Genomic DNA, 25,645 nt, shown 5'->3' on the forward strand with positions numbered 1-25,645 from the left:
TCTAGAAAAGGTGGCAACCCTACCTGTGGCATAAGATGGTATAACAGCAATATGGCAGACAGTTTTGTTAGGTCCATCAAAAAAATTCTGTAGAGCTGTTCAATAAATGGGTGAAAACATTGAACATACAGATTTCACACAAAAATACAAATGATGCTAGTGATACAAGAGGAAAGATGGTTTTGCATAAAGAGCTTGCAATCCAAAGGAGAAGCACAATGTGCTATTGAAGATAACAAGAAAGATAAAATGGGATGAAACACATATTGCTATTGTCTTTTCACTTTTGGCATTTTGGTTTGGCTCCTGGGGGGCACAGGCCTGACAGGGGCCCGGCTGTGCTGCACTTTTCAAAATAGCCAGCCCCCCCTTGACAACACCGAAGCCGAGCCGCCTCTCCTGAAGTCCCGAACAGCTGAAATGCAGAAGTGCCGAACAGCCAAAGACTAGTCCAGTAGCGGCGAAAAGACCTGAAGTCACAAAAACAGACGAAGTTGAAGTCCTGGCGAAAAGACCCGAAGTCTCGAAAACAGCCGAAATTGAAATCCTGAAGCATCGAAAAGACCCAAAGTCACGAAAACAGCTGCAATTGAAGTCCTGGAGTGGCAAAAAGACCCGAAGTTACAAACACAGCCGAAATTGAAGTCTTGAAGTGGGGAAAAGACCAAATGTCACTAAAGGAGGTGAAGTTGAAATCCTGAAGCAACAAGCAGGCCCGGAATGGTGGAAAGGATTTTAAGGGGGGCCAACCACAAGGGGGGTTGGAACAAGCAAACAGGTATGCATCTGCAGCATTTTAAAGAAGAACAAACCCCTAAAAACAATATGGGGCTGTAGCAGAGTGAGGTGCTACAAGCTGACCTGATTGGTCTGATTAGCCTCAATTAGCTATTCAGGAGCCCTTAAACCCCAGGCTGGTCAGTCTCTGGAGAGCTCTGACTGAAAGAGACACACAGAGAGGCTCTGGGATTCTGCCCCCAAGGTTTTTATGTGCCTACACACACACGGACACTCACAGGAAGGTCTGTAATTTGACTGCCTTTTTATTATTGTTATTGAACTGATACTGTTGCCGAAAACTATTATTTTGTACCTGCTTGTTGCCGGCTGAAATAAAAGCCTTTTTTTCTTTCTTTGCTGTCCTGATGCTTACTCTGTGGGAACCTGTCATAGGGGCAAACATTTATGTTTGATATATACTGAACTTACTGCACCAGCTTAACGTTTCAGAATTTCTATGAAACTAATGGTCCAGGCCTTTAAAGTTGTACACTGGAAATCACCATGTCAGTGACATGCACATGCTCAGTATGCTCTGGGCAGCTGTTAGCTAAACTTAGGGGTTTTTGCAAATCATCAAGCAGAATCAAGAAGCTGACACTACAGGCAGATGATTAAATTCTGATTTAAATTGTACTGTTTTCTGAGCAGTCATGGAATGAAAATCTGAATTCATTAGTAATAAATCTTGTATAAAAAATACCCATGTACTTTTATATTCTATATATGCAGTAATTTCTCGGTCACTAACTCGGTCACAGCCCAGAGTACCAGCAGTAACAATATTGGGAGCTACTTCTCCACTTCTAAAGGCCTGCGATTGCCTTGGGTTGGAACAGAACCTAAAAAAACTAATGTACAGCATGTCTAGACTATATCTTTGTTAAGCTTTAGTTCCCCTTTAATAGCCTGATACAATATTACATTTTTTTCTCAGGGGTTTACATATCCTTTATACTTGCCCATCCAAATGGACGGTCACTAGTCTCAACACTATGCTGTAAGCTTAAAGGGCACTATTGTCTGTCTTCCTTAAAGGGGATAGAAGTAATGAACATAGATGCTGGCTTGTGGATTTCCCTAAAACACCAGAGCTCCATAGGTCTTTGCCAAAGTCCTTTTGGGCCCTTAGGGTAAGGCCACACTAAGCGATAGCGCAGCGATTTGACTCGCCGCGACTATTCGCCGCGACTTTTAATCCTCAATCGCTGGCGAAACTTTGGCGCTGGCGTCTATGGGGAATCGCTGCGTAAAAACACACGCGGCGATCTTTTTTCTATTGTCGCTCGAAATCGCCTCGCTAGGCGATTTCGAGTGACAATAGAAAAAAGATCGCCGCGTGTGTTTTTACGCTGGCGATTTTGCGCGATTTCCCATAGACGCCAGCGCCAAAGTTTCGCCAGCGATTGAGGATTAAAAGTCGCGGCGAATAGTCGCGGCGAGTCAAATCGCCGCGCTATCGCTTAGTGTGGCCTTACCCTTAGTCTTACTGCAACATTACCTATGGAGACCCTGTCCCACCTGGGGCACCAGGTGGCATACCAGCAATACTGCAAACAGTTCTGTTACATAGTTAGCTTAGTAGTTACATAGTTACATAGTTAAATTGGGTTGAAAAAAGACAAAGTCCATCAAGTTCAACCCCTCCAAATGAAAACCCAGCATCCATACACATGTAACGCAACCATAACCAGGCTGCATCTTGGCTTTCTTCTTACCTTTCTTACTGTCTTCTATGCTAACAAAACCTCATCTCCAGTTCCACTTAATGTAGGGTGCCTCAAGACTCTGTACTTGGTCCGTTGTTCTCCCTGTACACTCTGTCTTTGGGAGATCCCATCCGCTCATTTGACTTTAAAGGGATAATGTCATGGGAAAACATATGTTTTTCAAAACGCATCAGTTAATAGCTGAATTCTGCATGGAAATCCATTTTTCAAAAGAGCAAACAGATTTTTGTATGTTCAATTTTTAAATCTGACATGGGGCAAGACATATTGTCAGTTTCCCAGCTGCCCCCAGTAATGTGACTTGTGCTCTGATAAACTTCAGTCATGCTGTACTGCAAGTTGGAGTGATATCACCCCCTCCCTTCCCCCCCCCAGCAGCCTAACAACAGAACAATGAGAAGGTAACCAGATAGCAGCTCCCGGACACAAGATAACTGCTGCCTGGTAAATATAAGAACAAAACTCAATAGTAAAAGCCAAGTCCCAGCCAAGAGACTGATTTAGTTACATTAAGTAGGAGAGATAACAGCCTGCCAGAAAGCAGTTCCATCCTTTAGTGTAGGCACAAGTCACATGACTGGGGAGAGCTGGGAAACTGACAATATGTCTAGGCCCATTTCAGATTTCAAAATTGAATATAATAAAATATGTTTGCTCTTTTGAGAATTGGATTTCAGTGCAGAATTCTGCAGAAGTAGCACTATTAACTGATGCATTTAAAAAACATGTTTTCCCATGACAGTATCCCTTTAAATATCATCTGTATGCTGATGATACCCAAATATATTTATCCACCCCTTCATTAACAGCTGAAACAGAGGCTCAGATCTCTAACTGCCTTCTGGCTATCTCCAACTGGATGAGACAGCACCACCTTAAACTCAACCTAACAAAAACTGAACTAATCATCTTTCCACCTAAGCCTGGTCCTACTCCCCCATTTACTACTGTATCTATATTGATGGCATGCTCATTAACCTTGTCAACTCAGCACGCTATCTGGGGTGATCTTTCTCTCCTTCTCGGATCATATTAACACGCCTGTCAAAACCTGTCACTTTTCTTACTCAATATTGCTAAAATCTGTCCCTTTCTTTCACCTGCTACGGCTAAGACGCTCGTGCATGCGCTCATCCTATCCCGACTAGATTACTGTAAACTTCTACTAACTGGCCTCCCATCTCTCCCCTCTGCAGTCTGTATTAAACAATGCTGCCAGAATTATCCTACTCTCCAAAAGGGTACAGTCCCTCTTCCCTGTTGAAGTCCTTATCACAGTCCCGGAAGTGATCTGGCGTCTTACGCTTCCGGGACACTATATAACATGGCGAAGTCCAGGCTGGAAATTAATTTTGTTCTATTATTGTCTCAATGTGAGGCTATGGCTTCTGAAAAGAGGGAGAAGGGGGAGTGGAGGCTGGAGAAGGTGAGGGTGCTTTGGGCCTGCTGCTTATTTTCCGCTACACCCGTCAAGTGCCAACCTCAGCCTTCCAGCTGTCACTGTTTGCTGCATGCTGGCTACCTAGTTACTGCTGTGCAAATGGCAAGCGGAGCTCCCCTCTAACTTGTGATTTTAAAAAGGTCCAAAATCACCTTTTATATGGCAATGTCGCGGAAAAAAACTATTACTTCGGGCAATTTAAAGGACCATTAACGCCATAAAGGGATAATATAAAAAAAAAGAGGCTGATGTTCTTCTGCTTAGAGAGGTGTGAGAAAAGTTTCTAATTTTATTCCTAAGCAGAAGAACATCAGTCTCTTTCTTTCTCCTGACAACTTCCTTGACTACTTGCTGGTCAGACTGGTGAGAAAATGACCATTCATATTAACAGTACATGTATCCCTTAATATCTTGGAATAAAAACAAAATAAATAATGAATGTAAATTACAAAAGTGTTTAGAATAGTCCCCTCATTACTTTTATATTTACTTATTTTAAAGATTTACTTATCCTTTAACTTACTGATGGCCAGCTTGCCAAACTGAAAACAGCAGGTGGTGCTGCTGTTCCAAATTCATTTTTTCAGCATGACAATTTGCTATTATCTTTAAAAGTAAAAAAAACACTATGCAAAAATTTTAATTCATTTTGAGGGTTTCACTCACCTAATTTCGTCCATTAGTCAGCAGCGTGTAGACTAAGTTATAACCAATACATGGGGAGGCACATATATTAAAGGTCGAATTTTGAATTCATGTGAGGTTTTAAGACTCTATTAAATTCGAATATACTGTACTTGAAACTCGACTGGGAGGATATTTATAAAAAAAATTGAATATCTAAAACTCGGACATTTTTTACAGACTCGAAAACTGGAATTGAATTAAATTAAACTGGATTCGAGGTTTTTCTCCGGAAAAAAACTCATGTCAGGAAGGCTACTAACATGTTCAAATTGTTCCCTGGACCTCTCCCATTGACTTGGGACAGGTTTAAGGTGGCGAATAGTCAAATTCGAGTTAAAGGGCCAGAGTATGATAAATCTCGAAATTCGAATTAAAACTCGAATAGAGTTTGCATAATTCACATAATTCAATTTGATCCTTAATAAATCTGCCCCTTAATGTTATAACTCTCTATCCTATTCATCTGTTATTGAGATGAAAAACACCGCCTAACCAGAGTACTTTTTCTGAGCACTAGGTGTCAGTAGAGCATCCTGCAGAATTTAGATTAGGTTTATCCAACTTGCCCTGATATCTTAATGTCAGACCAGCATTTATGCTTCTCTTTTTTTGAGCCGCATTTTGTAACAATTAAAATTATAAATTTAAGCAATATATTGCATCTAATGTAATTGTGGGCTAAAAAAGGATAGTCATCATTATAATGTCAACTGCACTGAAGCTCTTTGTAGATCCACGGTGCTATGTTACAAATGAGCAGTGAATGTGTGCCAACAGTCCTTTCTCAGAAATCTGAAAAGGAACTACAAACTAATACATAACCTGGTGCTCAGCTGTACTGTAGGAGGTTTTTATAAAAAAAAAATACTGAATCGTCCACAAAAGATTCAGCTACATGTTTAACTTGATCTAAACACTCATTTAAATATTTATATTTGAGGACAATCAACAAAGCTATTGCATCTGTGAACAATACATTGCTTATTTCAGGTGTCCACTTCTTTCAAGTCATTTGATGTTTAGGGTTTGGATTCAGTATGAACATTAAAGTTATAAATGAATCTTGCAAAAAGTGTGAGGTTTCTAGAGAATGCTAAATTTGGCACTCTGGTTTGTTATTTATCACTTATAACAACATTTGGCAGAATCACGCATTCATTTTATTGTGTGCATAAAAAACAAATAAAACCATGCTATACCAATCAGCAGAGGTATCTTTGTGCTTTAAGGTCCATACTTCTTCCTTCTAATGCCTTTCGCGCCATTAGGCATTCCTCTGATGATGCGTTTGGAGGAAGGAGTTTATGAACCCTTGAGATTAAGATACATCTGTCGAAAGGTATACATTTTTTATTATTTTGTTTTAGATGCATTTAATAATTGTTTTTATGTGTGATATTGCCAATTTTTGTATTTATATATTGTATACTTAGGGTCAGGAACAGTATTTCACACATCTAGGGGCCCATTCATTAAGTTCGAGTGAAGGAATAGAAGAAAAAATGCTTCGAATTTCCAAGTGTTTTTTTGGCTAATTCGACCATCGAATGGGCTACTTCGACCGTCAACTACGACTTCGACTTCGAATCGAACGGTTCGAACTACAAATCGTTCGACTATTCGACCATTCGATAGTCCAAGTACTGTCTCTTTAAGAAAAAACTTTGACCCCCTAGTTCGCCACCTAAAAGCTACCGAACTCAATGTTAGCCTATGGGGAAGGTCCCCATAGGCTTGGCTAACTTTTTTTGGTCGAAGGATAATCCTTCAATCGTTGGATTGACGTATTTGCGCATAATCCTTCGACTTCGATATTCAAAGTCGAAGGATTTTCATTCCCCAGTCGAATATCGAGGGTTAATTAACCCTCGATATTCGACCCTTGATGAATTTGCCCCCTAGTAGATGGCTTTCTCCTAAATATTTCTATTGGTATTTTAAATCCATATATCCTTGCAGTGCAGCTACTCTTGCTTCAGTCACCATCATTTTCATATGCCAATTCCATCTATATACGCACAACTCCACAATACCTGTATGTGGGGTTGTTTTTTTTCAGTACCAACATATCAAATTGCCTGCACAAGTGAGGCCCTCGCTTGCTTGGTGCAGTGATATTCCTCATGCTTTCCATGTAGCTACTCCTTAAACCAGGGATTCCCAACCTTTTGAACCTGTGAGCAACATTCAGAAGTAAAAGGAGTTGGGGAGCAACACTAGCATGAAAAATGATCTTGGGGTGCCAAATAAGTGCTGTGATTGGCCATTTGGTAGTCCCTATGTGACTTGTCAACCTACATTGAGACTCTGTTTGGCAGTACACCTGGTTTTTATACAACCAAAACTTGCCTCCAAGCCTGGAATTCAAAAATAAGCTCCTGCTTTGAGGCCACTGGGAGCAACATCCAAGGGGTTGGAGAGCAACATGTTGCTCACGAGCTACTGGTTGCGGACCGCTGCCTTAAACTGTTGTCAGTGCATATCCACACTACAGTAAAATTACCATTAACTGCAAAACTGATTTGTAAGACTGAGTATGCAAAAAAACCAAGTAAAATTTTGTTACTTATACATACTTTTATTTTTCTCTTCAATAGTTTGTCTGTGCCTTGGAAGAAATGCTTGATTCAATAAAGAAAGACAACAGGTAAACGCATACTGCTTGTTTCTCTATTATTAAGAATCCTGAGTTCAGTTTGGAACAAAAAAAGGCAACTCCTTTCCAACTTGGTCAGCTTCCTCACTCTGTTTGGCTTTCTTTGTATTGTTTTTGTTTAAATTAAAGGGTGTTCATGCTATTTTAGGATTTTATCATATTAGTCTAAGCCTTTAATGTAATGAATGCTATATTCCACCCTGTTACAAATCCCATATACTGTCATTCAGATACAATCAGTAAAGGCACGCCATCTAATGGCTATACAAGACTTACAAGGAGAACTTTAAAAACATTTTATATAACTGCCTCAAGGTTGCTTATGGAGTTGCTTAAGGGTGTTTATGGTGTACTCCTGGTCATGTGATTAGTCTGTTTGATCATCAAGCCTTCTCAAATCCTGCACTGACAGCACTTCTCAGCTGCTTCTTCCTCAATCACTTCTTATGTTGAGAGAATGTTGACGTATATAAGCCCTGTAGCTGTAACCTTGCACAAGCCACTTTATTAACCTGCACATCAAAAATGAGTTAAGGTACTAGAAAATTTAAGATGGGACATATTTTTATATTTAGACTTCACTATTTGTATATGCTGTATTGTGCATTTTTACTATACTAATATACTAATTATATAGTACAGACAAGGTAAAAAAAAGAACTCCCTTTCTTGTAGACCTCTATAACTGTAAAAGACTTCTTGGAGTAGAAACCATCTTGAGTTTTTCAGCATCTAAATTCTTTAACCAATACTTTTTACTGTTAATTCATTTAATACCCTTACAAGATTTACCTTAAATAATGTCCTTCAAGTAGCCAGACTTTGTGGATTGACTAAATGGAATTGGCAGGTAAATTTAATGTTAAGTGCCAATTTGTATACTTTAATCTGTAAAGTCGATTTGCTTGATCTATTAAGATGACTATGCACACAACATCATAGTAAGTCAATACAAATGCAATGTCATAAGAATATTAAAAGCAAGTGTATGGATACTGACTCATTGTTATTAAAGGGGATATAAAACTAAAAAGCGCAAAATCGCCAGCGTGACGTCATTTCGTTACTTCGCCGATTTACTAACGGGTGCTGGCGTAAGTTCTCTAATGAAGTGGACCTACTCTAGCGCTACTTTGCACCCTTACGCCAGTCGAAGTTGCGCTACGGTGAAGGGACGTATCTACGCTAATTCACTAACTTGCACATTTTACTGAACGTTAAATCTTGTGCCAGACTTGCCTTCACCACCTCAGACCAGGCGAAATGCAATAGAGTAGATACGACTTGCTTCAAAAAAAGTTGAAATTTTTTCTAAGTCCCAAAAAACACTGGCGTCTTTTACTTTTTTATGGTTGATAAATTTTTTTGGGGTTACCCTCCTTCCCTCCTACATTTCCTAACATATGGCACCTAAACTATACAGTGGGCACATGTATAGGGCAAAATAACAACTCTATTTTATTTTAGAAGCTTTCCCAAGCTTGTGTAGTGTAATGTATTTGCTGCTACATATACGTCCATTGTACTTTAACTTGGCACGGTATGCAAATTAGGCATCGCTAGCGTAACTTCACTTTGCTTGACGAATTAATGTTAGCGAAACTTCACTGCCTTTCGCTTTCCTGAGTGCAACTTCTGATTTTAGTGAAGTGCGGCGAAGGCGTTGCTAGTGCATTTTCGGCACGGCAATGTGGTAGATGGTTTTTAGACATCACCTGTAGTATTTTATTAGCTGAAATGATGTCATCATAATGTCATCTTACATGAAGGAATTCCTCTGCATCTCACTTTTTTTTTTTGCATTTTTTTGTGTTTTAAAGTCACCATCAATTTTATTATTAAAAGCTGGAGCAAAATAGTTAAAATAACATTCCATACTAAGTTGAAACTATACTTTAATAACTGAAAAATTGTTCCAGGTCCAGTATCCTATAGCAACCAGTCTGATTTTTACTTTTAAATTGTTGACCACTAGATGCTAGCTGATGTGGGTTACTCACACTGGAGCAATCTGCCCCTCTGATTACATTACCTCCTCTTTGTGCATGGGCAGCTGCCATTTTACACACCTATACTAAAAGCTAAAAGTGAACTCAGGAGTATAGTTTTCTGTAGCAGCCACAGAAATCCTCCCATGTCATGAGACATCAATCCTCATGCAAAGGATTCCCAAGCACTTAATAGTCACTTCAAACCCTTTTTACATTCTTTCCTATTGAATTGAAAGGTCACAATATAGAAATGTTTCTAAAGTTGGTGGTACAGGATTTTAAAGGTCACTTGGTGAATGGAATGCAAAATAATTGTTCAGTGCCAGCTGAATAAAACCTGATTTCATCATAATTAGGGCAGGTAAGACCGGAAATACTTCTGTAAAGGCTATGACACAGTGGGTGATATTAGGCTCTTTTAGTACTTCTCTCATGACTTACGGAAAAAAGTTGGTTGGTCCAACTCTGATGCCTGTCCAAAGTCCCAGGCTTTGAAAGCTAATATTTATCATTGCTTATGGTCCTGTCCATTGATTAAACAATTTTTAAATGTGTGCAATTTTTGGAGACACGGTCTCCAAAGGTAGACAAAAAATGAGCAAACATTGCCTCTGCAGTTGGTAAGAAAGCTATTCTATAGTGCTGGATATCAAATCTACCTCCTACACTTGAAATGATGCATACTAAACTCGACTTTGCTTACCGTATGGATTGGCTGGAAGCCACTCTTAACAGAGAGTGTAGCACGTTACATCCGTTTTTGACACCTGGACAAAATACATATAAACAAATACATATAGACAAGGAGAAATTGCCTATGTGTTTAGATTCACTACTAGCAGGGAGAAACCCTCTAATGGGAACTCCAACACTTGAGAACACCTATAAATGCCCTGATCGTCTTTCATAAGACACAACCCTGGGTGGAACTGTGTAGGGCTCCAGGGTAGGAGGGGACAAAAGTGTAATTTGTTCAAAGTTTAGGGTAATGCGATGATTAATGTACTTTTTGATCACTGGGGCAGTTGAAGAATGTGAAGCCTACCCCAGTTTAGACATTTATAAAAAAAAACTGCAGGTTCCAAAGTGCCACGAAAATGCTGTGTGCCATTGTTCACAAACAGGTCCTGCTAACCATTTTTATTCAATTTAGTATCTTTTGTATGGTTTCTATAAATAATTTCCAGTGCAGTTTTGCTCAGAGTCAGAAACAATGGCTGGACACATTGACTCAAATGTCTCGGAAAAATTATACTTGTTCAGATTTCTGAACCTGTTTTAGTGCTGTGGCACATGGGCATTTTGACCACCGCAGCCTTTATCTGGGAACAGCAGTGGTCAAAACGCAGCTGTCCACCTGATAAAAACAAATGAATGCACTGTACTGAAGACACACAGAGCGGTGGTAGGTGGAGCTTGGTACCACAATGCTTGAATGAGCCAAGTTGCCATGGTTCATCTGTCACTGTTTCATGCAGTAGAGCACTTTTCACTCATATATATCAGGAATGGTTACAGGCAGATGAGCATGTTTTTTCCTTTGCTGTTCTCCACCAGGTAGCAGTGGCCAATATGCCATATACCTGCTGCATGGTGTACATCACGGGGCATACAGAAGACGTCACAGGGTTGATCAGGTGGTGTCGCAGAACGGGACTATGACTTGCCGATTGGCTGATCACCATGGCAATTTAGGAGAACTGCCAACTTTTCCTAATTTCCAAAACCAGAATGTCCAGGTAAAAGCTGGATAGATGGCAACCCTATAAATAACACCAATTCTTTCATATGCTAATCAATGTGTTCTATTATTTGATGCAGAACATTTTTTTGTGCAAAATAGATACCCCTATGCACTGTCATAATAACTGTGCAGCTTTTCTTATGCCTTTCTTTTTCAGCTGTATATTTGCATACTATTAGATCTGTCTAAACCTGTTGCAGGCCTTCACAAGATCAATTGGCTCATTAATGATACAGCCCTTCCATTTATTAGCTTTTTAAAGTTTAAATTAATTATTTCTTGCTTAGGTCAAGGATAATAAACTTCCAGCGCTACTGAGAGGTTCTAAATAGGTCAGGGACTGTAAACTTGATGTAACAATACCATGGTCATGATTATAATTTTTTACTTAATCATGCTTCATAAGAATGTAGATGTTGCAACACACACATCTGCCTGTGCTTGTTTGATTCCACAATATGAATTTTAGTGGGGTAGATTTGCAGTGTTTTGTTTTTAAAAGCTGTCCTGAAGTCAGAAAACATTTCTTACACAAAAGAAGATAAATTGAAATCACACAATTTCTCATGGACTAGCCTCTGGCAAACGTATTACTCATGTAAATGAATTCTACTGTTAGATTCTTATTGCAATGGTACACCTCAACAAATATATATATTTACAGTACATATTTTTTTGTCCAAGCTGGATAAATCCATATAATAACTTGGAAGAAGATGCAAGGGTGTCTTTTCAGATACTAAAGAAGTAGACTAGAAGTTTTGTACATTATGTTTTGGCTTCTGTACTAGCCCAAGGCAACCACAGCCCTTTAGCAGTAAAGATCTGTGTCTCCAAAGATGCCCCAGTAGCTCCCAATCTTCTTTTCTGATGATTCACTGCACATGCTCTGTGCTGCTGTCACTTACTGAGTTTAGGGACCAACTTACAATATACTGTATATATATAGAATAGAAATGTTAAAATATATGGCTGATTAGTATTTAATACAGATAATTACGACATAGGAGCACAGAACTCAGATGCAACTTGCATCTGAATTTAATAATTACACTTGTAGGATAGGTTTACTAGTTTATCATCTTAGATAACCAGTCAACCTCATTTTAAGCTTGATAATTTTCCACAACCACTAAGTTTTGTTTTTCAACAGCTGCCCAGAGTCCACTGAGCATATAAGTGTTGCAGACACTTTCCAAGATGGTGACCCCCTGTGACAAGTGTGAAGTCCTAGATCATTGCTGCTACTGAGAATCTGAAACTTTGGACAAGTGCAATAAGTTCAGTATATAAAATATGGCATTTTTAGACATATTCATTTTTAGGGTGTATCATTTGAGTAAACAACGGATTTTCTGTGTTCTCATTGATGTGTTTTCAGGACATGACGGTATGTTATGTCCTGAAACGACCCACATGCATGTACAACCCACAATGTAGAGTTTTTTCTTAGAATGGCAGCAAAATCGTGGCTAGACGATAAACTGAGTGTACCACACCAGGCACACAAATGTACAGTATTGTCTGTTTGGGAAATGGCATGCAGTTTGTAGCACACACTATTTCTCCTGTGTTCTTTTTTTGACTGGCATCCATTCCAATGTGAGGACTCAATAACAGCAAAGCATTAATGTCAACTTGGCACAAATCAGTTAAGGCTATTGGCACAACCCACTAATGATGTGGTTGTCGGACTTTTCCATTGAAGCCCCCTTAACTCATAACAAGATTAAATATATTTAGTATACTAAGAACATCTGTAGAATTTCAGATACATTTTCAAATCTCAAATCGCACTTTAATTTACATTGAGGATGGTCTTTCTGTGGTTTTTATACAAATGGCCTGTAGATGGCAGTGTGCTCAAACTTATTCTGTGCATACTTTCTGGTAGCGTGAAAGTGAAAGCTTACTGTTGTGTAATGCCTGCATGACGCTGCTAATAAAGCACTGTTATACTCTACTCATCCTCGGCTACCCAAAACATAACAAATAGCGACAAGGATGGCTCTTCTACCTCTGCAGCAGCCTGCCCCTTTTCTTCCAAACCCTGGTGAGCCTACCATACCTTTTACTGCTTGGATCCGTATGTTTGAAAATTAAATTATTGCTGCTGACCAAGGGGAGATTTCTGCTGCTAGAAAGCGTGCTTTACTTATTCACTGCCTGGGAGCAGAGGGACAGCATATATTCTATACATTACCATTACCCGATGATACTTATGAAACTGCACTTACTGCTATAAAGAACTTTTTCATGCCAAGAATAAATGTGGTTGCTGAAAGATATAAATTCTGATAACGTGGACAGCGTAATGGCGAATCCACAGAACAATTTGTAGCAGCTTTGAGAGAGCTGGTTGTTACTTGTGACTTTGGGAATCTAACAGATGAAATAGTGGAAAAAACAAACTCGCCTCACATTAGAGAGAGACTGGGCCTAGAGCAGGATTTAACCCTTGCAAAGGCTATTACAGTTGCTTGCCACATTGAAACAGTAGTGGAAGAGGCTAAAACTCTTAGTCAGGGAACTGCTGGGAATGTACAGATTGTGAATTCAATACTGTGGCCTAATAATGCACAGTCACAGGCAAAATACAGTGCTAAGGAAAGGGATTCACCTACACTGCAAAACCGTGCAGCAAATACAAATAGAAAATACTGTTTTCATTGTGGTTCAACACAACACACTGCAAATCATGTTACATGTCCTGCAAAAGCTAAACGGTGCCGCAAATGCACAAAAGTAGGACATTTTGCTAAGATCTGCCTTAGTTCTGCTAAAGATGTTCATGAAGTCACTACTACAAATGTCACAGTATTAAGTGTGGATAAAGCTGGTACATTTATTCCAGACAAGTTTATATGCACAGTCAGTGTGAATACTGTTGACAAAGGACACTCCATTAACCTGATGCTTGATACAGGTTCAGCTGTTTCTATACTACCAAAGGATATTTTCTTGAAAAACTTTGCAAAAGATCCGCTTGTTGCACCTGCCCTGAAACTGGTCAGTTACTTAAAGGATCCAATCCCTGTGCTTGGTTGCTTGCCAGTAACTGTACAATTTGAATCAAATACTGCAAAATGTAACTTTTACATTGTGAATAAGGGTACTGCTATTCTTGGAAGGGATCTCTTTGCTGCATTAAACCTACAATTAGTTGATGATCTCATTACTACTGCCCCAGTGCCTGCCACACAGCCAGTGTCTAAAATTTTACCACAAAACAACACTTCACTGGGTTGTGCAAAGAACTTTGTACGCAAAGTTAAGTTGAGACCAGATGTAAAACCGGTACCATTTCCTGATTTAGCATGGGAAAATCTTGCTATTGATGTTGTCAGTCTTTTTACAGATGCTCCTATAGATTGTGGATTTGCCATAACCTTGATAGACTAATACAGTAAATGGCCTGAACTTGCATTTGTTTCTCATATAACATCAGCTACAGTAATAACATTTCTGTCTACATTTCTGTCAGTTAATATCAGACAACGGACCACAGTTTGTCTCATATGACTTTGAATCCTTTCTGAGAGAGAGGAATATTGTGCATAGGAAATCTTCAGTGTATTACCCACAAGCAAATGGAGAAATTGAGCGATTCAACAGAAGTCTGAAAGAAGCACTACAGACAGCAAATCTTACTGGGAAATCTTGGAACGTATTTACAACAGAGTTCCTACATAATTACAGAGCAACGTGCCATGCAAAAACCCAATCATCTCCAGCTGAATTATAACATGGCAGACAGATGTGCACTAAGTTACATGTTGCAGACATCAAACTTCCACAAAATACTGTGCCTACAAAATCATCTACTGCTGACATTGTGAAACCTTACCAAGCCAAATGCAAGACTTATACTGGCAGAAAACGTGGTGCAAGAGAAGTACACTTTCAGCCTGGATCTTAAGTCAGAATTAAGAAACCAGGAATACTGAAACAAGGACAATCTAAATTTACTACACCACTTGAAGTGAGACGCCAGCATGGACCATACACATATGAACTGTCTGATGGACGCATATGGAATGCAAGTCATCTTGCTCCTGTTAGATATGACTTTGGAGAAGCTCCATTTGATGAAGGACATTTTCCTACTCCTGATATCAACTACAATAGGCCTGAAGAAAGTGAACCTATAAGGCATATTGAGAGAATCAGAAAACTACCTGCATGGACCCAGGACTATGTGATGTGAAGAATTTATATTATTGCTTTAAGATGCATTGTTGTTGTTTAGTACATTTGCCAAAATGCTATCCTACTATAGGGGGAATATGTGGTGTTTATACAAATGGCCTGTAGATGTCACTGTGCTCATACTTATATTGTGCATACTTCCTGGTAGCTTAAAAGTGAAAGCTTACTGTTGTGTAATGCCTGCACGACTCTGCTAATAAAGCACTGTTATACTATTCTCATCCTCGGCTACCCAAAACATAACACTTTCAGTCTTCCAACTCTACCTAGGAGCGTAAATAAGCAAAAATATGCAAACCTCACTCTAAATTAACTTCAGGCTGAGCCTCCTCAGCTGCTGCTCCCAGGGGACCAGTTCTGGAGTCTTTGCTCTAAGGAAGAAGTAGAATTACTGCCACATCCAGACTAGTAGTAAATCCATGGGTACACTTGGATGGGTACACTTGAGTCTCATTAGAGACTGGAGGGGCACATTGGTGCTTTTCATAAGTAGCACAACAGTTGCGTGAAGCGTGTATAGACTAAGTACCTTTTGGGAATAACATTGATGTGCGTCCCATTTTGTGTTCAACTAGTCATTCACACTTGCCCTTCTGTTATTAAAAGAATAATTCACTTTTAACTATGAGTTTGTTAGAGAATGATTAATTCTTAGTAACTTTTCAATTGGTCTTCATAATTAATTTTTATAGTTTCTGAATTATTTGCCTTCTTCTTCTGACTCTTTTCAGCTTTCAAATGGGGATCACTAACCCCAGCAGCCAAAAAACTATTGCTCTGTGAGGCTGCATTTATTGTTATTGTTACTCTGTAATACTTATATTCCTATTCAGGTCCTCTCCTATTTCATAATACAGTTTGTCATTCACACCACTCCCTGAAGGTAATTCAAACCCAGCAACCAGATGCTGCTAAAATGCCAAACTTTAATGCTGCTGAACAAAAAGCGAAATCATTAACACAAATGATAAAACATGAAAATCTTTTGCAAATTTTCTCTCAATATCACTCCCTTTTAATTAAGCCCTATAAAGTTATAAATATGACAAAGCAGCAAAGATAAATGTATATGAAAGAAAATGAATGACTCATTACATTAAATTGAATGCTGAAAAAAAATCATATGGAACTTCCATTTGCCATGTGATCTTATGAGATTTACAGTTTCTTTTTGAGTATTTGTATACATTGTAATCTTACACTTGAAATGCATTGATTACAAATATAGGCAGGTAGATCACATAGGCACTAAATTGTTATTGACGTTGTCATGGTAATAGACGTGTTTATATAGTAATTTGCACCCTTATGTAAATAAAAATACAAGTGTTCCCTGTTTTTCTTTTTATATTTCCTGTTTGGATAAATGTCGCCAACAGTGGAAAAACATGACAATTGTATAAATTACAGGAAGATTTGTAAAAATAGCTTTAATAATGGTTTCCGGAGCGACAAAGGGAAATTTCAGCTCTGATATTGACGTATTTAAATGCGTTTCTGGAAAGGGTCTTGCTTCCTGCTTTTAATTCTATTCATTGTGCAGGTGGCTAAAGGATTTTTAATATGGAGGAATAGCAGCTTTGTGTTAATATTATTATTTACCTTCTTTTTTTTTTTTGTTAATGAATTTATGAATATTATTTCATAATGTTATTATAAATCAAACCAAGTATATACCTAAATGGTGTAGTTCAAATCAAAATAATTTTTTAGTATTATGTAGACAGTAGTAATATGTCTTTTCCCTATAAAATCTACAGCAGGGGGAGGATCTATGCTTTGGTCAGGAGTCACATTTTCCAATAAATGGAATCATGCAAGCTGATACCAGCCTATAAAAAAATAACCAGAAGTTACTAGTTAGGACCACCTTAAAAAGTTTACCTTGATATGGTATGGTGGCTTGGCAGTTTTATGATCCCCTTTTTGGCACATGCATTCACTTTTCCATAAAAAATTACTAATAAAACATGAATATTGTTCAGGCCACACTTTTGTGTGTGAGAAATTGTATTTATTTTTTTTCTTCTACAGCTTTTAAGCTTAGAATTCCAATTGCTATCTGGTTACTAGGGCTTATATATCCATGCAACCATACAGCTCTCTTAAAGTTAGAATATTAGATATTATATAGTAGAGGATAGATATAGTATAGGACCCAAAAAATAATAAACAACATTTTCCGGTTTGAGTGGGTTTGTGCATGTGATCAGTGGCTTTAGCTTGTCCAAAATGCTTGTGAAAATGAATATTGCATAATTATTTCTTCTTGGCTGTGTGAGCTAAAATTGTATTGCACAAAACTTGTGTTGTTTGCACAAGTGCACAGCTTAGACGGAACATTACTACATATTATGAAATACACACTCTTCAAAAACTGAAATCAATTAAGAACTTGTACAATATCTCTCAGGCTTTGAAGGTGCCATGTGTTTTAGTTATGAGAGTTGAAATATATGCCATAATTTCTGTACATCACCCATACACAATGTATAAATGGATGTTTGGGAGTGATAACTTTAAGTATATGAATAATATTTCCACTTTATAAGCCTATTTGCAGTGTGATTAGAACTTCTTAAAACATGCCAGGTGTGTTTTATTATTATTATTATTATTATTATTAATAAAATAACAGAGATGTAAAACCTATATACTAATATTTTAATATTGATTTTGTATTGTAACATTGTAACAAAAAACAAAACAAAAGCACTGCTACATATGATTAAAACAGCCAAGCTTGTTCATTCCATCAAAGTATAGCTTTAAGTAAAACATTTCATGGTTTATTAATGTCTTTCCAAGACTATTTCAAAACAGGATTTCCTTGTCTCCTTTTATTCCCGTGGCAGAAGTGTAGGTAAACGTGAGTGTTAGGTGCTGTCTGCAGCTGAGCCTTCTGTATAAAATATATCCTAGGCACAGTACGGAAATGTATTGTTTTTTTGCCAGATGATATTATTACTGATTTTTTTTTTCCACCTTCCGAAAAGGAAAAGGATCTGCGAAAAACAATTCTTTTTGTGTCTTGCATTGGACCTTATTGACCTGTTTTTCCATAAATAAAAATGCACTTTGAATTAAGAAGGTATTTTGTTTATTTGGGCATCTGTGTAGCTTTTCTTTTGTCTAAAAATGAATGCACTAGAACCCAAAATTCCTCTTATAATAATAATGAGATTCAAATATGACTACACCAAAAGTGGCACATAATGTTTGCCGTATCATAAGCATAAATAATGTTTTTCAAGCCTTGATGTGTGTTTTGGTTCCAAAATGCCTCCTAACACAAAAACAAGTTGCATTTTTTGCATAGTTTTTGTATAGTTTACCTAATTTGTTCCTGTAAGTATACTGCCCTTCAAAAGCAAGGGGAGAAATAGATATATAACCAACTTGTGACCAGTTTATTCTCCCTTTTCTACCATAGAAAGCCTGCTCCAGAACTTCTGGTTGAATATTCTAGAAAAGTGGACTTTTTGAAAGGATTGTTAGAAGCTGAAAAACTGGTGAGATGGCATCAGTTTAGTAGTTAGTAAATGTCTTGAATATTTTTCCCATTATACTTTATCCATTTCCTTACCCTTTCATTGTTCTTCAACAGCTGATATATCTTAGGTTTGCAAGCAGAACTTAGGATATTCAATCCTAGCTGTATAATGACTGCCTTAGAGAGCATGCCATAGTCCTGTCTTGTTCCTGGTAGGATGCATCTAGCCTACAGTTTTTTTTACAGGTCCTGGGAAAAAAATTATATTAACCAGTATATATTTATATTATATTTATATACCCAATGGCACATACTACTAAAAAGGTATATTATTATGAAAATGGTTTATTTATATGAAGCAGGGTTTTACACCTGAGCTGTTTTATGCAATATATTTTTTATAGAGACCTACTCTGTTGGGGGGGTATAGTTTTCCTTTAATACCCATCTAGAGTTTAATCGCCTCACTAGAGACTCTGCAAGTATTGCTTGTTTCTTAGCTGAATTAGACTGTAGTAAGTTTTTACATCCAGTTTGCACACACTTTTTATATGCTTCAGATCTGGTTTATGGATCCTGGACAGGAATCACCCTCCAGGACCTTGTACGGCAGAAGCTGATCTGGTCCAGGCTTCCACTGCCTTCTTGGTCATCAAGAATCCAAAAAAAAGGCACTTTAATATTTCCACTGTTCATTGCAGTGTTGTGAGAAGGTAAGGGTTCCTTGAACTAACAGCAAACAAAGTCTAAGGCAGACATGATTGTGACAGATGGACCACTGCTGACAGTACTTCCCACATTTCTCTGTGGGCAGCAATGCCAGGCAGATAGGGGCTTCTTCACTATTACTGTTTACCACCCAAGAAGAGCATATACCAAAATTTGCTATGTCCATAGGCTCTAGCCTCATTGCCTCAGTTCTTTTTCATTAAATGTGCCTGAAATAAATAAAGGTAGAAGTTGATTGTTCAGAGCATACAGGAAGGCTGAGCGTTACTAAATTGCACAGTTATTGATCAGAATCAAGAAGGAGAGATTTTGTTTATCATATATAAGCAAAAGGGGCCTTCAGCTTTTATAAAACAGATGCTGCTTCTTATCCTGCTCATTGGTATATGGCATATGCAGATGAAATATATCCATCTGTAAGTTTATGGTATAAATATTAATAATAATAATCAATTTACCTCAACCCACTTACTAGGGTTCTGGTTCTTTTGAGCAAGCAGACAATGACTCCACACCAATAAGCGTATATTAAAGTGATATATTGTAAAATAAATCAATTGATTGTTATACATAAATGATTACACTTAGACTAAACAATAATTACAATATTTACAATTATGCATTACACAAGTCTACATTGTTGTTACCAAATAGGCAGGGGAATAGAGTTCAGCTTCCTCTCTGCCTTCCCCTCTGGTCTGCATTTCTCACATGTTGTCTTGTCCCAGGCTCATCTGGCTTGTTCAGCTCTCTAGCTGCCTCTTTCTTCCTCTCAGTTGCCCAGCTCCTTTGTCCTCTGTCCAGCGTTCTTTTATTTTGGGTTCTCACCTGCCCCCACAGAAACCCTCCCAACTGCCAAGATTTTGTGATAAACCCCCAACTTGCCTACATCCTGTTGAACAAGTTTTCTCGCATACAGTTAAGCTGGCCATAAATGTAAAGATTTTTAAAAGATCCGATCCTCATCGTGAGACCATGATTATCTCGGAACGATCGTAAGAATTGTCCATCAACTAAAAAGTGTAAGGGCCCGAAGGCACAGTTGGAGTGCGGACCAAGGAGGAGGCAGGTAGTTAACCAAAGTTCGCGGTATCAGAAGGGGGAGGCAAGAACGTAGTCAAAGTCCAGGCAATAGTTCAATCCAGGCAGCGAAGGGTCAATCCGAAATAACAGGCAAGGTTGGTACACAGGAATCAAACAGTAATAACACACCCAGGAATACACGAAGTTAAACCTATACTTGGGCAATGTCTGCAGTGTCCAGAAGGCTTTATATAGGCCAGGATTGGCGCCAAAGTTTGGGCGCAATGGCGTCATGATGCTGACGCTGGCGTCCAGACGCCGGCATTTAGAAGCTGGGGCATGTTCTGACGCTGGCGTTTATGCGCCGGCGCACGTTCTGATGCCGGCGACCATTCTGTTGCCGGCAACCAATCGACAGGAGGGAAGACGCTGGCGTCATAGCGCTGCGACCAGCAGGATCCACATGGAGAGGCAAGGGGTCGCCATTTTGGACGCCGTCGCCATCTTGGATGTGAGTGACTTCCATTTCCATTGCAAAAAGACCATTGCCTGCTTGCTGCCAGTATCTGCACTGGGACCGATAAAGATTTTTTTAACCTGGCCGATCAATTTTTGGACAGATGTCAGCCGAAAAATCGTAAGATGTACGATCTTCGAATCCCACTAACCGCATGATAATTAATCCAATAAGGATTGGCCGGACATCGATAAAATCGGTTGTTCGGCAAGAAAAATCTTTGCGTCTATGGGGACCTTAAGTTGATTTATGGTCCCCATAGCAGACGTACGGGGTAATGTAATATCACGCGGAATCGCATAAACTGTTCGCAAAGCGAATTGCTAGTAGTTTGCGCGCGAGAGTGGGTATGTAATAATTTGCTTTGCGACTTTTCTGCTACATTTGCGACTGTTTCCTCTGTTTCCCTCCACTTTGTGAACTTTTGTTATTGCGCTCTATTGCGCTGTTGCGCTATCAATGTAATAAAACTTCTTATTGCAAATTGCTTATATTGCGCTTGGTTTTTTAACGAGTCGTAGTCGCTGTTCAGTGCAAATGTTATTCGCAATCTAATCGCAATGTAATTGTGTTCACGTGACTTTGCTATCAGTGTGGTGAGAAGAAGGTGTATGTACAACTTTTGCAGAAAGATATTAATGGAGCAATTCCACCATTCGCATTGCGTAAGTTTTTTTTAGCTATTCTTCGTGTAATTTAAAAATGTGGTCAAGTTATATGTGGTAAAGATATATGTCAGCATTTTTTTTTATATGTGGTAAAGGTATATGGTTATTAGTTTTTTTCCAGTGAAAACATCTTTCATTGCGACTCATCTTATTTTTGCGTTTGCTACTGTTTTGTGCTTATGTAATATATCTGTGCGAAAAATATTGCATTCCGCTTAGCGCAAATATACTCGCAAAAGTGCGAATGCGTGCTGCGATAACGCCAAATATTACATTTGGGGGATAGGATTTAGTAGTCACAGGAAACCCTTTGTTATGATAATTGGGGCTTCATGTAAGTTCCCTGAAAAACTGCTTTCTTTTTAAATACCAAAAAAAAGACGGTAATTTAATTTAATCTGTTATCTGCTGTGTATCCTATGCCTTTTCCATGTTTTTAGCTATGAATGGCTGCCCCCTTGGCTACACAGCAGCTTGTTTATATAAGTGTTTCTGAAATAAACACACTAGTTTTACCAGTGTAGCACAACAGTACATTCGATTTTCATTACTTTAAAACACTTTCATTTTTCGGGTCTTACTGTTCCTTTAAGTGCTGCTACTTTATCTATCCATGAATTCTACAGAACCGAGAATGGGCTTGTTGATTTTATACGTGATCTTCGTTTCCAATCTGCAATTTAAAGTGCCAATAAAAATGTCTAAATGTCAGCATGGAATTAAGCAGTAAGCCACACAGCTGAAATCCTATTTACATGGTACCTGTACAGGGAAATGAAAATGTTATTGCATCTGCATTCTAGTGTATGTATAATCATTTTTTTTTACATCACTAAAAATAGACGTGTTTCTACAATTACAAGAATAAGATAAAGTTCTTGCTGTCTTTACTCGTGTTGTTACAGATTCCAGCGATGTTTATCCAAAAAAAGGAAGTAAGAAGTTTTTGTATAAACCCTAGTGCTTTAGAAAGGTCTAAATTCTAGATATTAAACATAACCAGAGGTCATATTAGGATACTCCTGACTGAAGAATAGTTTGTAGACTAAATGCATACTTTCCTAAATGCAACAGTGGGAAAAGCTGCTAGCACCATCTTTCAGCATAGCACTGTTTATCTACTTAAAGAGGAATTTCATATTAACCTATGAAACCTATTTACCTTTATATAGCAAAGTGAAATTGCTTTCTCGTTGCCAGGCTTAATGAGCCTGGTAACCAAAAAGCAGATTTATTATGAAGCTGTTGCTTATAAAGCAACTCATTACTCAGTGGAGACTTTCAGGACAAAAAATACCATAATAAACGGAAGACCAACTGAATGCAGAATTCCATTCACATTTATTTGAAATGTTGTTAAGTGCTGTTCCTTGTAAGTAAGTGGAAGGTTTTTTCTTTGTCTTATGTTGCTCTTTTGTGGTATGTTACCTTAAGAGAGAACATTTTTCATCTACTCTAATTTGGTGCTTTGATCCAGTGCAACATATATCCTGTGCTACTTGATCTAGACAGGAATAGCTGCTGCAAAACTACATCTAGCAGCAAATATTTTACTACCTGTGCAAGTGCTGGTGGATGATTGTAGCTATGCTACTGAAAGCAAGAAAAGGTGCATTTTTCTGTCCTAGGTTTGATCTTGAATGTTCCTCTGTCATCCCCACCCCATGTGCAGTAGTAACCTTCTCTTCTCCCAAACAGAGGCTCTGTCTCAGATGACAAGCAGTCTGCAGCTGAGCTTGATGCAGTGCTGCAACATCATCATAATCTACAAGAGAAACTGGCTGAAGAAATGCTACGCCTGAACCAAAACCTGAAGAACAATACTCTGGCAGCACAGAAGGTTATTAAACAGGATAACCAGGTACAGACTCCAGGCCTTATATTAACATAACTCTTATTTTGCATGCATTCAGCAGATGTTAGCCAAAAGTATTATGTTGTTATCAGGAACCCACACTCACAAAGGTAAAACAACCCAGGTATAAACATGTGATGCTGTATGTCATGTCTCACTCAATCTTGCCTTCTGTCTCCTCCATGAATGGTAGCTGCTGTTGCACAGAACTAAACACCCAAAAGAAAGGATGATTTGGGGTGCAGGCAGACTGTTAAGCTAATAACGTCATACACAAGTCAATATGGGCTTCAGATGAAGGGGGGTTTCTAACAATTTTCTAACAATCACAAACTCAGCTTTTTAAGAGACCAGTCAAGTGTCTGAAACAGTTCTGTAGAAATATCTCCAACTGTCCAATGTACATATGGCTGCTTGATTTTAACCAGAATCCCTGAGCATCTTCACAAATGGTGGCCCCTCAGAAGACCAAATACTGCTTAAAAGTACCAAACAATCAAAGCCTGAAGCAACAATTTAATATAGTTTGTGATTTTTTATTACAGGCACTAAAATTAACCTTTAAAAACCTTCCTTTCTCATTTGTTCTGTCTTCCATGTAGACACTATCTCAGTCTCTCAAGTTGGTTGACCATAACTTTGAAAAGCTAAAGACAGAATCAGACCGCCTGGAGCAGCATGCCAAGAAGTCTGTCAACTGGATTCTTTGGATTATGCTCATCTTTGTCTGCTTCGCTTTTATTAGCATGATTCTTTTTATCAGAATATTTCCCAGGTTGCGGTGACAGTTAAAGCTAAGCAGCATTTATAGTACTTAGCTCAGGACTGACACAAGCAAGAGCTGATACAGTAATGTCCATAAGGAAATTGCATTGCATTTATCATTGCAGCTTTACCAGTGAGCAGACCACTGTGGGTTCTTAGGGATCGCTTTTCATAGTGGAAAGTGGAATTGCAGAGAGTGTGCCACACCAGCCTGATGGTCTCCTAAAATCTGGACATCTGCTTTCAGATGGCAGTTATACAGGTGGGCCATACAGGGATTCTCATTGTCAACAACGGCAAGTAATAACAATATATCCCTGCATATTTTTGCTGGCACATTTCTAGGAAAATAAAAACCGCGTGAGGTTACCTTCAAATTCTGGAAGCTTCTCCTTAGGTTCTTTATTTTACAAACTTTCCATTTCTGCCTTGTTTAATTTATTCCAGAATTAACTTTGTTAATTTGATATCAGGTCCAAGAATTGGATCCTCTGTTATGGGCTACTCTTACGAATTTCATAGAAACCTTGGTATTTAGTAAATAAAATGCAACTCTTTAATATATACTTTGCACAAATGCAAAGTATATATTAAAGATATACTTTGCAACTCCTTAGAAAATGTGTTGGCAGCCAGACATTAGATCTTTGGGCAGATAAACAGTGCCGGATTTACATAGTGGGCGCCCCTAGGCCCACTGCCGTTCGTCGCCCCAGTCCCCTCCCCTTTTATCATCTGGACCAGAGCAATGGGGATTGGCGCATGGGAAATTTAGGCCCAGGCCTAGGTGGCCTTTCCACAAATCTGGGCCTGCGGATAAAAGCCAACTTTACAGTACTCGCTGCCATTTTCATAGTGCCTGGCAGTTTTAATGCATGTGAGGAGAAACACCCAGAGTGTGAATATTGAAACTCCACATGCTTTATTTATCTTCCTGATATGTCCACAATGTTCACGTAGGTATCACAGTTGGCATGTACATACCATTTACAGGAGTAGCCACCTTTACTTGCCTGTGCAAAGGGGCTCCTTTTTAAATTGCAGAATCCTTCCATGGGGTTATAAAATGCCATTGAAACAGAAAGTAAATGTACATTTTAATAAAGTATAAGTCATATCAGAGCTTTTTGTACTTATTTTTCTTTGCTTATTTCACATTTTAGAAAAGCCTTATTTTTACAATACTTAGGGCTCAGGACTCAGAACAGTATGTTGGAAACCTATTGAAATTCACTTAAGAAAAAGACTATAAAACTGATTTACTAAGATATATGCTAAATTGCACAAGTGCAGTTTCCATGGCAACTAATCAGATCTCTGCTTTTATTTCCTGCCTGGTAATTAATTGTCATGTTAC

The 25,645-nt window shown here is 38.5% G+C and overlaps 1 protein-coding gene across 1 annotated transcript; it reads left to right on the forward strand.

Moving 5' to 3' along the window:
* Window positions 1-3,834: 3,834 nt before the first annotated feature.
* use1.S (unconventional SNARE in the ER 1 homolog S homeolog) lies at window positions 3,835-25,410 on the forward strand. The gene is made up of 7 exons (XM_041578492.1): window positions 3,835-3,936; window positions 7,236-7,285; window positions 18,672-18,750; window positions 18,846-18,859; window positions 19,292-19,444; window positions 23,367-23,529; window positions 24,126-25,410. The coding sequence occupies exons 1-7, from the start codon at window positions 3,835-3,837 to the stop codon at window positions 24,306-24,308; spliced, it is 744 nt and encodes a 247-aa protein (XP_041434426.1). The 3' UTR covers window positions 24,309-25,410.
* The last annotated feature ends 235 nt before the right edge of the window (window positions 25,411-25,645 follow it).

This window comes from Xenopus laevis, chromosome 1S, assembly GCF_017654675.1.
Source record: "Xenopus laevis strain J_2021 chromosome 1S, Xenopus_laevis_v10.1, whole genome shotgun sequence".
Lineage (NCBI taxonomy): Eukaryota > Metazoa > Chordata > Amphibia > Anura > Pipidae > Xenopus > Xenopus laevis.

What these genes read in the sequence shown, in the direction of transcription:
- use1.S (XM_041578492.1), top strand. Translation starts at nt 3,835, where the DNA reads ATGGCGAAGTCCAGGCTGGAAATTAATTTTGTTCTATTATTGTCTCAA. An exon ending in GGGAGTGGAGGCTGGAGAAG is followed by an intron (nt 3,937 to 7,235) that starts GTGAGGGTGCTT and finishes TCTCTTCAATAG; the next exon opens with TTTGTCTGTGCCTTGGAAGA. An exon ending in TTATTAAACAGGATAACCAG is followed by an intron (nt 23,530 to 24,125) that starts GTACAGACTCCA and finishes TCTTCCATGTAG; the next exon opens with ACACTATCTCAGTCTCTCAA.